The sequence below is a fragment of the Pygocentrus nattereri genome, chromosome 18, assembly GCF_015220715.1.
Source record: "Pygocentrus nattereri isolate fPygNat1 chromosome 18, fPygNat1.pri, whole genome shotgun sequence".
Classification (NCBI taxonomy): domain Eukaryota; kingdom Metazoa; phylum Chordata; class Actinopteri; order Characiformes; family Serrasalmidae; genus Pygocentrus; species Pygocentrus nattereri.
Window position 1 is genome coordinate 40,110,458 of NC_051228.1, and position 12,659 is coordinate 40,123,116.

General features: G+C 46.6%; 1 protein-coding gene across 1 annotated transcript in view; it reads left to right on the forward strand.

Annotated features, from left to right (window-relative positions):
* smyd4 (SET and MYND domain containing 4) overlaps positions 1–11,205 on the forward strand; it is a 13,634-nt gene extending 2,429 nt beyond the window's left edge. The window contains exons 3-10 of the mRNA XM_017683207.2: positions 989–1,078; positions 1,201–2,191; positions 3,259–3,480; positions 3,983–4,152; positions 8,288–8,423; positions 8,636–8,752; positions 10,017–10,140; positions 10,921–11,205. Of these exons, the coding sequence (XP_017538696.2) occupies positions 989–1,078; positions 1,201–2,191; positions 3,259–3,480; positions 3,983–4,152; positions 8,288–8,423; positions 8,636–8,752; positions 10,017–10,140; positions 10,921–11,077 (2,007 nt within the window). The 3' untranslated portion in view covers positions 11,078–11,205. The remainder of the gene's footprint in view (positions 1–988; positions 1,079–1,200; positions 2,192–3,258; positions 3,481–3,982; positions 4,153–8,287; positions 8,424–8,635; positions 8,753–10,016; positions 10,141–10,920) is intronic.
* Positions 11,206–12,659: the final 1,454 nt, after the last annotated feature.

The following is a 12,659-nucleotide window of genomic DNA, read 5'->3' on the forward strand; positions in this document are numbered from 1 at the left end:
ATCAGCTCCACTGACCGTATAGCTGCACTCTGTAGTTCTACAGTTACAGACTGTAGTCCATCTGTTTCTCTGATACTCTGTTACCCTGTTCTTCAGTGGTCAGGACCCCCATGGACCCTCACAGAGCAGGTGCTATTTGGGTGGTGGGTCATTCTCAGCACTGCAGTAACGCTGACATGGTGGTGGTGTGTTAGTGTGTGTTGTGCTGGTCTGAGTGGATCAGACACAGCAGTGCTGCTGGAGTTTTTAAACACCTCAGTGTCTCTGCTGGACTGAGAATAGTCCACCAACCAAAAATATCCAGCCAGCAGCGTCCTGTGGGCAGCGTCCTGTGGGCAGCGTCCTGTGGGCAGCGTCCTGTGGGCAGCGTCCTGTGGGCAGTGTCCTGTGGGCAGCGTCCTGTGGGCAGCGTCCTGTGGGCAGTGTCCTGTGGGCAGCGTCCTGTGGCCACTGATGAAGGACTAGAGGATGACCAACACAAACTGTGCACCAGCAGATGAGCTGTCGTCTCTGACTTTACATCTACAAGGTGGACCGAAAAGGTAGGAGTGTCTAATAGAGTGGACAGTGAGTGGACTCAGTGTTTAAACACTCCAGCAGCACTGCTGTGCTGGTCTGAGTGGATCAGACACATTTCATGCAATAACTTTTACTGGGGTAACTTTTAGAGGCGTAAAACTCTCGAGATGTCTGGTTCCTATCACCACCACTGTAAACAGTCATGACTCTTGAGTTTCGTTAAAATCAGAGCGTTTCACACCAAACCGCTCTAGAATGACTGTTTACGTTCATTTACTTCTGCGGAAATTTTGGAAAAATCCGGGGGGGATTCCCTATAACGCCGTTCATAAAGACTTAATAAGTGGTGATTAGTTTAATTGAGCATGTTGGATTAAATGATGAGAGACTGCGCTATGAAGGTTCAGAGTTTGGGGTCTTATTTGTTGGGACTGTAAAGTTTCGAGGTTTCTCTGTGTTTATATTTCAGGCGGCGTGTCATGCCGGAAAAAGCACGGAACAGTTGTCTTTATGCTATGCTAACCGTTCAGCCGCCCTCTTCCACCTTGGCCTGTACAGTGTAAGAGTCGTTTCCATGTCTAAATCAGTTTTACCACTTATCTTTTCCTGCCAGCATTGTTTGTGTGTCAAAGCAAGGTATCCGTGTTTGAGCTGTGTTATTTGTTCGTGTCTGTTATTTAGAAATGCCTGGAGGACGTCCAGCGGGCTCTCGATGAAGGCTACCCCAGCCACCTGTGGCACAAGCTGACGGTCAGGCGCACACAGTGTCTGAATCGGCTCAAAGAACAGGAGCAACCAAAAGCCCCGTCCTCCAAACATCAGACGCCACAGACGGCAGATAAGAAGGATGGAAATATCCGTCCACCAGCCGTTCGCTTCACTCCCGAAAAGGGTCGTCACCTGTTGGTCGCTGAGGACAAGTCAGCGGGGGAGGTGGTGCTCGAAGATGAGGCTTTCAGCTTTGTTCTTATACCTGGCGATGGACACGACACAAAGACCGACAAAGCCTGTGTATTTGGAACAGAGCACAGATACTGCCATCACTGCTTGTGCCTGACTTTGAGCACTGTGCCATGTGTGGGCTGTAGCTATGCCCAGTACTGTGGACAGAGGTGCGCAAGCGAGGCATGGAGGCAGTATCACTGCTTGGAGTGCCCTGCTGGCTCGGAGCTGCTGGCCCTTGGAGTGCTGGCACATCTGGCCTTGCGAGCTGCTCTGAAAGCTGGGCTAAAGGAGGTCCAGAGGGCAAGACACCGTTATTCCAACACAGATGATGTGCCAACGTCAGCGTGTGTCAGAAGTGACACAAGCAAAGACAAACCTGCTTCCCACTCACCCACTTCCCACTCAGATCTGAATGTGGAAGAGTCCAGCAGATTTTCTGACCATTCAAACTGCTACCATGGCAGCTCATACCTGGGCATATACAGCCTGTTACCCCATGTGATGAATCATCCCCCCAGCTTGCGCTTCCTGCTGGCCTTTACCATGGTGGCGCTCTCTCAGAGGCTGAATGAGGTGGGGTCTTTTCCAGAGGCGTGGTCATGTCGTGAGCAGGAAGGAGAGCTCGGGGACTGGAGAGAGGAGCAGAGCATGCTGGGAGCTACAGCTCTGAGACACATGATGCAACTCAGATGTAACGCCCAGGCTGTGACTGCAGTCAGAGTCAAAGGTCAGATTCTAGTCTTCACACTTTCACAGTCCATAAGACACACGCATTCACATTTCAGTGATTTTCAGGGGAATTCCACCATTTTTTCCAAAATTCCGCATTACTCAATTTTCATGACTGTATTTTATTCACAGTACAACATAGATCACAGATCAGATGATGAAGGTGAGACATTTTACCTCTTCATGAAAAACATGAACTCGTTTAGACCTTAATGGCAGCAACACGTCTCAGAAAAGTTGGTCAGGAGCAACAAAAGGCTGGAAAAGTAAGTGGTACTAATAAAAAACAGCTGGAGGAGTAAATTCCAACTAACTCGCCGGACTGAGTGTAAAAGAGCAGCTTAGAGAGGCAGAGACTCTCGGAGACTCTCGGAGACGCTCAGAGACGCTCAGAGACGCTCAGAGACGCTCAGGAGCAAAGATGGGCAGAGCTTCACCAGCCTGAGAAAAACTGCGTCTAAAATTTTGGAACAATTTCAGAAAAATGTTCCTCAACGTGAAATTACCAAGACTTTGGATTTTCCACCGTCTACAGTACATAATATCATCAGAAGATTCAGAGAATCTGGAGAAATCCCTGTACGCAGTGGACCAGGCCGACGGTCAGTACTGGACGCTCGTGATCTTCAGGCTCTCAGGCGGCGCTGCATTAAAAACAGGCCTGATTCTGAACTGAAATCACTGCATGAGCTCAGAAACACTTCCAGATGCTACTCGATGGAAGACTCAATAAAGAGGTAAAATGCCTCACCTTCAGCATCTGATCTGTGATCTATGTTCTACTGTGAATAAAATACGGGTCGATGAGATTTGAAAATCATTGCATCCTGTTTTTATTTACATTTTACACGACCTTTTTGGAATTGGGGTTGTAGTTAACCCTAAAAAGAGGTGCACTTTAAAAAAAAGATTAAGGACCTTGGCTTTACTGCCTTTGCTCATGTGGCTGGGAAACGCAAGAGAACAAAAACCCAGATGGGTCAGAGGCTCCAAGGACTGCGCATGAGGTCCTGCTCCATTTGCTCTAACCGAAGGCTAAATGTGGGTCACTTTCTTCTCTCCTAGAGGACGGTGGCCTAGCAGTGCAGTCCAGCGGGGAGGTCCGCATTGCCACTGCGGTTTTCCCTGTTCTGAGTCTGCTCAACCACTCCTGTTGCCCTAACACCAGCGTCTCCTTCAGTCTGGGGCTCAGCTCAGAAGCTCCAGTTTCTTCTGCTTCAGGTGTCGCAGTGACCATCAGAACATGTAAAGATGTTGCTGCCGGACAGGAGCTGTTGCACTGCTATGGTATACAGATGAGTATCATATGACCATCACAGCACGTCTTTTTAATTCTCAAATAACTGCAAATTAATTTTACAGAGCATCAGTCTATTTGCAGTCATATGCAGAAGTTCAGGCTCTTCTGGCCAAATGACATTTTATTGATTAAGTCACAGAACAATACGATATGCTTTTAATCTGATAATCTGATTCTAACTGATCAGATGTCTGAAAGAAGTGCCGTTATTTGGTCGATCATGAACGTTTCTTGAAGTACCACAATAATTTTTGTCATATCACCCACTTCTAATTTAACATATGAAAAAAAAAAACTTCATGTGTAAACGATGTGGTGCGGTTTAATTTTAATGTCTTAAATTCTGTGCAACTTTATGTGCAAATGAAAAAGCCATATTTACATTTGTCCCCTGTAAATTTTCATTTAGAAAATCAACAAAACCTGTAATTTGAGCAGAAGTATTTTAACGGTTTGCATACAGCTGTTCGCCTTGTCTTCCTCTCCCAGGCCCACACTGTAGCAGAATGGATGTTGGGCAACGCCAGCGCCTCCTGCTGGAGCAGTACTTCTTCCACTGCCACTGTGAGGTGTGCAAGATGGAGCTAACAGCTGGAACTCGGACTCTAGCAACAGCATCTCATGGGCTCAGGTGTGGAAGATGTGGAAGCTCCCTTCAGGTAACATTACAGGGGCTGTATTACAGTCACTTACTGCCTCTTGCGCTCAGATCTGACAAGTCAAGCTTTTCACAAATTCATGTTACAGAAGCAAATATGATCTTAATTCAGGAAACTTATGTTACAGCATCTTACCCAGGTTAGGAGATCAAAGGTGACAATCAACTGTCATGCCTGTTACCTAGCAACTGACCATACACACGTCATTAAAATAATCTAGTTATTCAGCTAGCCACAGTTACCGAAATAAAAAAGGTCAACAAAACTAGAACACAATAAACTTGAAGAATATTGTGAGAGCTCCCCCTGCTGTTTATCAGAGTCGCCCCCTGCTGTTTATCAGTCGCCCCCTGCTGTTTATCAGAGCGCCCCCTGCTGTTTATCAGTCGCCCCCTGCTGTTTATCAGAGTCGCCCCCTGCGGTTTATCAGAGCTCCCCCTGCTGTTTATCAGAGCCGCCCCCTGCTGTTTATCAGAGTCTCCCCCTGCTGTTTATCAGAGTCTCCCCCTGCTGTTTATCAGAGTCTCCCCCTGCTGTTTATCAGAGCCGCCCCCTGCTGTTTATCAGAGCCGCCCCCTGCTGTTTATCAGAGCCGCCCCCTGCTGTTTATCAGAGCCGCCCCCTGCTGTTTATCAGAGCTCCCCCTGCTGTTTATCAGAGTCGCCCCCTGCTGTTTATCAGAGCTCCCCCTGCTGTTTATCAGAGCTCCCCCTGCTGTTTATCAGAGCTCCCCCTGCTGTTTATCAGAGCGCCCCCTGCTGTTTATCAGAGGCGCCCCCTGCTGTTTATCAGAGCGCCCCCTGCTGTTTATCAGAGTCGCCCCCTGCTGTTTATCAGAGCTCCCCCTGCTGTTTATCAGAGCTCCCCCTGCTATTTATCAGAGTCGCCCCCTGCTGTTTATCAGAGCCGCCCCCTGCTGTTTATCAGAGCCGCCCCCTGCTGTTTATCAGAGCTCCCCCTGCTGTTTATCAGAGACGCCCCCTGCTGTTTATCAGAGCGCCCCCTGCTGTTTATCAGAGCTCCCCCTGCTGTCTATCAGAGCTCCCCCTGCTGTTTATCAGTGCTCCCCCTGCTGTTTATCAGAGTCGCCCCCTGCTGTTTATCAGAGCTCCCCCTGCTGTTTATCAGAGCTCCCCCTGCTGTTTATCAGTGCTCCCCCTGCTGTTTATCAGAGTCGCCCCCTGCTGTTTATCAGTCGCCCCCCGCTGTTTATCAGTCGCCCCCCGCTGTTTATCAGAGTCGCCCCTTGCTGTTGATCAGTCGCCCCCTGCTGTTTATCAGAGTCGCCCCCTGCTGTTTATCAGAGTCGCCCCCTGCTGTTTATCAGTCGCCCCCTGCTGTTTATCAGTCGCCCCCTGCTGTTTATCAGTCGCCCCCTGCTGTTTATCAGAGTCGCCCCCTGCTGTTTAGCTGTTAGCCGAGTGCGCTAACGTTCCTCCTCCTGATAAACAGACACACGTTCAGCTCCGCCTCCTCATTATTCTCCACCATCACTGTAATATTCCATCATCTACACCCCTTGCCTTGCCTTATGGCTCAGCTCTTTCTCAGCTCTCCACCCTTTTTCGCCTGAGAACCATGGCCTCGGATTTAGAGGTACTGATTCTCATCCCAGCCGCTTCACACTCGGCTGCAAACCGATCCAGCGAAAGCTGAAGTTCGTGGCCTGATGTCCCCAATAGGACCACATCATCTGCAAACAGCAGCGATGTGACCCTGAGGTCACCAAACCGGACACCCTCCATCCCCTGACTGCGCCTAGAAATTCTATCCATAAAAATTAGGAATAGAATCGGTGACAAAGGGCAGCCCTGACGGAGTCCAACTCACTGGGAACGAGTCTGACTTACTGCCGGCCATGCGAACCAAACTCCAGCTTTGTTTGTACAGGGCCTGAATGGTTCGTAGCAAAGATCCCTGTACCCCGTACTCCCGAAGCACCTCCCACAGAATACCCCGGGGAACACAGTCGAATGCCTTCTCCAGATCCACAAAGCACATGTGGACTAGTTGGGCAAACTCCCATGAACCCTCCAGAATCCTGGTGAGGGTGAAGAGTAGGACCAGTGTTCCATGACCAGGGCGGAACCCGCACTGCTCCTCCTGAATCCGAGGTTCGACTATAAGCCGGACTCTCTTCTCCAGTACCCCTGCATAGACCTTACCAGGGAGGCTGAGGAGTGTGATTCCCCTATAGTTGGAACACACCCTCCAGTCCCCCTTTTTAAAAAGAGGCACCACCACCCCAGTCTGCCAATCAAGTGGCACCACCCCCGATGTCCACGCAATGTTGAAAAGGCGTGTCAGCCAAGACAGCCCCACAACATCCAGAGCCTTGAGGAACTCGGGACAGATCTCATCCACCCCTGGAGCCCTGCCACCAAGGAGCTTTCTAACTACCTTAGCGACTTCGGCCTCAGTAATGGACAAGCCTATTCCCGTGTCCCCAGACTCTGCCTCCTCACTGGAGAACATGTCGGTGGGATTGAGAAGGTCCTCAAAGTATTCCTTCCACCGCCCAATGACGTCTTCAGTCGAAGTCAGCAGCACACCATCTCCACTATATACAGTGCTAGTGGCACACTGCTTTCCCCTTCTGAGTCGCCTGACGGTTTGCCAGAATCTGTTCGGGGCCGACTTAAAGTCACTTTCCAAGGCCTCACCAAACTCCTCCCACACCCGGGTTTTTGACTTGGTGACGACTGAAGCAACAGATCGCTTATCCTGTCGATACCTGCCAGCTGCCTCTGGTGTCCCGCAGGCCAACCATGCCCGGTAGGACTCCTTCTTCAGCTTGACGGCGTCTCTCACCTGGGGTGTCCACCACCGGGTTCGAGGATTACCGCCCCGACAGGCACTGACTACCTTGCGACCACAGCTACAGTCAGCCGCTTCAACAATGGAGGAGCGGAACATGGCCCATTCTGAGTCTAAAATGAAAATGTGGCCCCCGAGAAGATGTGTTTTCCTCGCACGGCTGGGGCTGTCCTAAAATGTACTCCGTAGCCCTGCCTAGTGCTAATTAACATATATTTGCATGTTGGCCAGATAGGAAAAAGAAAACTGGAAAATGAAAAGTGAATCTCCAGCAGGTGGCGCTGATGTACGTTTTCCTTTTCCTTTTCATTCTGACAGTTAAAGCGCATCAGCGCTGAAAGTGGAATCACACACGGTCACTTTGCTGTTGATTTATTCATTTTGCATTTTCATTTTAATTTAGTCAGATTTGCAGCCGATCGCCATGAAAAAGAAATAGGAAAGTAAACTTTGTGTTTTGATTTTTAGTTTTGACTCATTCTGCGTTTCATAAAGAAAAGCCAAAGACAAAGTGAAGTGTGTTTTCTTTTGTCTGTTAGCTTTTTCATTTTAGGTTTGGCCGTGAAAAAACAGAATAACGACTAAAACTAAATGACTAAAAGGCGTTTCCAATTTATTTATTTTTTTTTAGCACAAACGGCTTGTGCTCATGTAAAAAATGAAATTGCAAATGAAGGCATTTAATTTCATTTTCAATTTTGGCAGGATATTTGCACAGAAATGGCAAAAAAGAGGTTTACGTTTACATTTTACTGTTTATTTCCTTTTTGGCCGGAATTGCCTCCCATACATTTGAATCCCAAACTGTAGAAAGACACAGCACTCGTTACTCGCTGATAATCAGAATCCGGGTCCTTTATTGATCCCAGAGGGAAATTGCAGTTGTTACAGTTGCAGCCATTCATGTAAAAGAATAAACACTTTAATAATTTAAGATGAAAAAGAGAAATTTGCAATATGTACAAGTTTAAGTTCTTATGAATACAGTACGTGGCAGTGACCACGATAATAAATATGAAACATCTAGTTTAAAGCAGTTTAAATTATTATTGCACACTGAGGGAGGAGTTCTAGAGTTTGATGGCCACAGGTAAGAATGACCTCCTGTGGCGCTCTGTGGTCATTTCGGTTGAGTGAGTCTTGAGCTGAATGAGCTCCTGCGTCTCATAACTATCACAAGTATTGCTCTCTAATTAGAACCTGGTCCGTGGTCAGCTGTGAAAATAAAGCAGTGTGACCGTTATGATTCAGACACATGAAGAACTTTGTTAGCCATTTAGTTCAAGAAGACAATTCAGGACTTTGTTTGTCATTTCAGGCCCGTGCAGAGGTCCATGTCTGTCCACAGTCGCCCTGTAATTATCAGATCTCAAACACAGAGCTGCAGGGCAGGATCGAGACGCTGCAGCAGCGCCTGGGCCGGGCAGTGCAGCTGATGGAGAATGACGGACTAGGTGAGGAAGAGAGTGTGTGGTTGGATGTATTAACTAACGCCTACAGCAGGTTTAAAGCAGGGACCCGAAGCTTTTCTGCTCTATTTAATTGCCTTTATTGTGTTTATAATTGGGCATTTTTCCCAGTGCAGATGTACAAAGGCAAAGTGAGCTGAAATGGATCAGAATTTAAAGTAGGAAATAATGTTTGTTTGTGTCTCACTGGCTGCTAGATGGGGCCCTAAGGGTCTTACAGGAAGCTGCCACTCAGGCAGACAGCATCCTAATGAAGACTCACCCACTGCAGGGGGAGCTGGCTGATGCAACAGCACGTGTGTTTGCTGCCCTGGGTGAGAGCAGCAGCCTTTCTCACTGCTTTAAATAACCGTTAGTACCTGAAGTTAGCCTGCGTGTACCAGCTAAGACTGAGCTGTATTAATCTTCCCTGACAAGATTGTTTATTTGTAAATATAAATATGAATTATTAAAGGTTTTTATAACAAGCGTTTTTCTTTAATAAAACACTTCACACAGTTAATACAGCTCTCTGTTTGGGCCAAAATATAAACAGCTTTTTCCGTTGTTATAGTACAGCATGCATTCAGTTATCGCTTTGTTACCCCCTGTTACCCTGTTCTTCAGTGGTCAGGACCCCCATGGACCCTCACAGAGCAGGTACTATTTGGGTGGTGGGTCATTCTCAGCACTGCAGTAACACTGATGTGGTGGTGGTGTGTTAGTGTGTGTTGTGCTGGTGTGAGTGGATCAGACACAGCAGTGCTGCTGGAGTTTTTAAAGCAGCGTCCTGTGGGCAGCGTCCTGTGGGCAGCGTCCTGTGGGCAGCGTCCTGTGGCCACTGCTGAAGGACAAGAGGATGACCAACACAAACTGTGCAGCAGCAGATGAGCTGTCGTCTCTGACTTTACATCTACAAGGTGGACTGACAAGGTAGGAGTGTCTAATGGAGTGGACAGTGAGTGGACACAGTGTTTAAACACTCCAGCAGCACTGCTGTGTCTGATCCACTCGAACCAGCGCAACACACACTAACACACCACCACCCAAGTGCAGTGCTGTTAGTGCATTGCTGAGAATGACCCACCACCCAAATAGTACCTGCTCTGTGAGGGTCCATGGGGGTCCTGACCACTGAAGAACAGGGTAACAGAGTATCAGAGAAACAGATGGACTACAGTCTGTAACTGTAGAACTACAGAGTGCAGCTATACGGTCAGTGGAGCTGATAAAGTGGACAGTGAGCGGAGAAACGAGGAGGTGGTCAGAATGTTACGCCTGACCGGTGTAGGTGCATAATATACACAATAAACATTTTTATAAATCTACACACAACAGCTTCGTTCATATCCAGCGGTTTGCATTAAAATAAGCACGCAGAACAAACTCCAAAGCGCAGAATGAATAATAAATAATTACGATACGCTGATTATTTTATTAAAGGATGTGGATTTCTGTTTGTTTACAAATGATGTTCTGTTGGTCATTGTGAAGTTATTATTCAGTGGGATTGTTGCACATTATGGATTATTATTAATATTAGTAGTAGTATTGTCTGTGTTTATGAATGTAAAGTATTGATCATTGTGTGAAATGCAGGGAACTGGAGACAAGCTGCGTCACATTTGAAACGCAGTGTTGCTGCTGTCCGTTGCCAGTTTGGGGAGGACAGTGTGGAGCTCGGCCAGCAGCTCTTTAAACTGGCACAGCTGTATTTCAACGGGTAAGAAAACTCACTCGTCTTTATTCAGAAATTTCTGATGGATGAAACTTTATTTCTAGGCGATTGAGCCAAGTTTAGCACAGTTAATGTTATTGTCTGTGTGGTCAGTATGTGTGCAGGGTGCCAGTTTATTAGGTGCATTTACCTACACCTTTGTCAGTTTTATCAGGTGGAGCTCCATATAACTAAAAACATCTGGCAAACAATGATCCTGTAAAGCACTCGTACACGACACGGCACTTAGCCAATTAAACTAAAGCAGCGGTTTTTATAGCACAACAGTCTTATTAAAGGCCGTCTTGTGCCATTAATAAAGATGTCACTTGTGACAGTTTCTGCTGAAAAAGGCCCTGAAAATCTGGGTGGGTGATGAAACAGAATTCCCACATTAGCATTTGGCATGTCCACCATTCGCCTGCAGCAGCTAAAGTGCACCTATATGTTTTTTGTACCTGATAAACTGACCAATGAATTTCAGTGCAAAGCAATAAACTCAGTGTATTATCCTTCCATACACATTTACTTGAAATATGCTATGTCTTTAAAAATAACACTGAAAACCTCCAAAATGGTAGAAGGAAAAAACCTGCTTCACTTTTAATGAAAGTCATTGGAACAAGAATTATTAATAAGTCATTTAGGGCCATTCATCATGAAATTTCCACACAATGTAAAGGACGACTAGATTTTGAAAATAATGTCAAAAACTGAAAAGGTTTTCCTCCGACAGCAGTTATAACAAAGCTTATTTTCTTTTCTTGTCTTCTTCTAAACCCGCAGAAGAGACATGCAGTCTGCTCTGTCAGTGATTCCCTCTGCTCATCGTCTCCTCTCCCTCCACTGTGACCCTCACTGTGAGGAGCTGCAGGAGCTCCAGCAGATGGAGGCCTGCCTACGTGGAGCAGTGCAGCGAGAAGACGTCCTCACTCAGTCGTGAAGAACCTCGGTCTCCGCAGCGTTTAGTGAAGTCTAGCCTCTGTTCTGCTACACAGTGAGATTACAGTCATTCAAGTGTGTGGATGCATTTCCGATTCATTTGTAAATAAACCTAATTCTCATATTCCAGACTGTAATATGATCCTTCCTGGTGGGCTGTGCATACAGAGTTGCAGCAGCGCTGGTCATTAAGCCCAGACTGCTTGTTTTTGTTCATTTTGGTCAACAGGGGGCAGTCTTCATCAGCAGTGACCTTCCTTCCAAAGTGTTACTACACCTGAGGCAGACTTTTATGTCAATCCTACACAGAGAAACCGTTGAGGATAGCTGAGTAGAGTGAGAGATAAATCTCGCTGGACTGAAGATTGTTTACGTCTGCTCTGGGCCGTAGGAAAGATTTATCTGTTTAATTTGGTCACCTGGATGTTTTATACACTGCACACTTGCTGACTAGGGCCTTTTCCGCAGAGTTATGAGTAGAGTAGTAAGATTATCTCAGTTGCTGAGGTGAGTGTTGAAAGCGATGGTGGTTTTGCCATCGTATGATGATCTTTGTGATATAGTGTCCTTGAGAAAGCAGCACTCAGGCACTGAATGGGTATTTCAGGCTTTTATCTGATATAATAGTATTGCTTCATGCCACAGCCTAAATGGAAATAGAGCAGAAAAGTGCGTCCAGTTGAAGAATCCTATTATCCGGAATGGATGTGTTATGCATTCATAGCAGAATAATTGGACTTCCTGTGGCACGCGCTGCTCTCCCTTTACTGTTTTTCATACTGAACACTAATGATGGTAGAGCTGCTTAGCCTCACTGCTGGAGACTCCCTGCCCTGCATCTGGTGCATTAGAACATATAGAAAGCATTAAACTTCTGCCAGCTGGCCCCAGAGCGGGAGTGGGAGTTTAAAAACCACTCACAGACTCTGGATCATCAGTTTTTATGTGAAGGCGTATATACATACATATATATTGATTTCTGTTTATGAGGTCCACCTGATAACATTCAGTGGCAGTTTTATTAGGTACAGGAGCAAAAGTAGAGGCTCTGATGAACAAACCCCATGAATTTGTAAGATATTTACATTTAAAACAGTGATAACACATATTGTAGTAACAATGCGACAGATTGAGCTATTTATCATTACAGAAAGTTGCACATATTATGCTATTAATAACTGAAATTACACAGTCAAATGCCTTTATTTTATTTAGGTGCCCCCTTCTTTTGACAAGAAGCCATGAGGTCCTGTGAATTCTTTGGTAGCCTTGCATGTACTTGTCCTTAAAGTGACTTACTGTGGTTGAGGTCAAGGGACCACGAGGGCCACCAGACCATTCACTTTATTGCCTTGCAGCCACTGAAGGCTCAACGTGGCCGTAGTGGAAAGTTCAAACCTGCCTCATGCACGGCTTCCGCACTGATGTGTGTTTTCCTCCAGGATTTTCTGATAGTTTTATGAACCACCGCCAAAACAGCACAGCGTTCATCACCAGGCTTCACAGTAGGAATGTGCTCCTCTTTATGGGTCTTGCTGACTCCTTTTCAAACATGGCATCTATGGATGTGATCATGTAGTTTT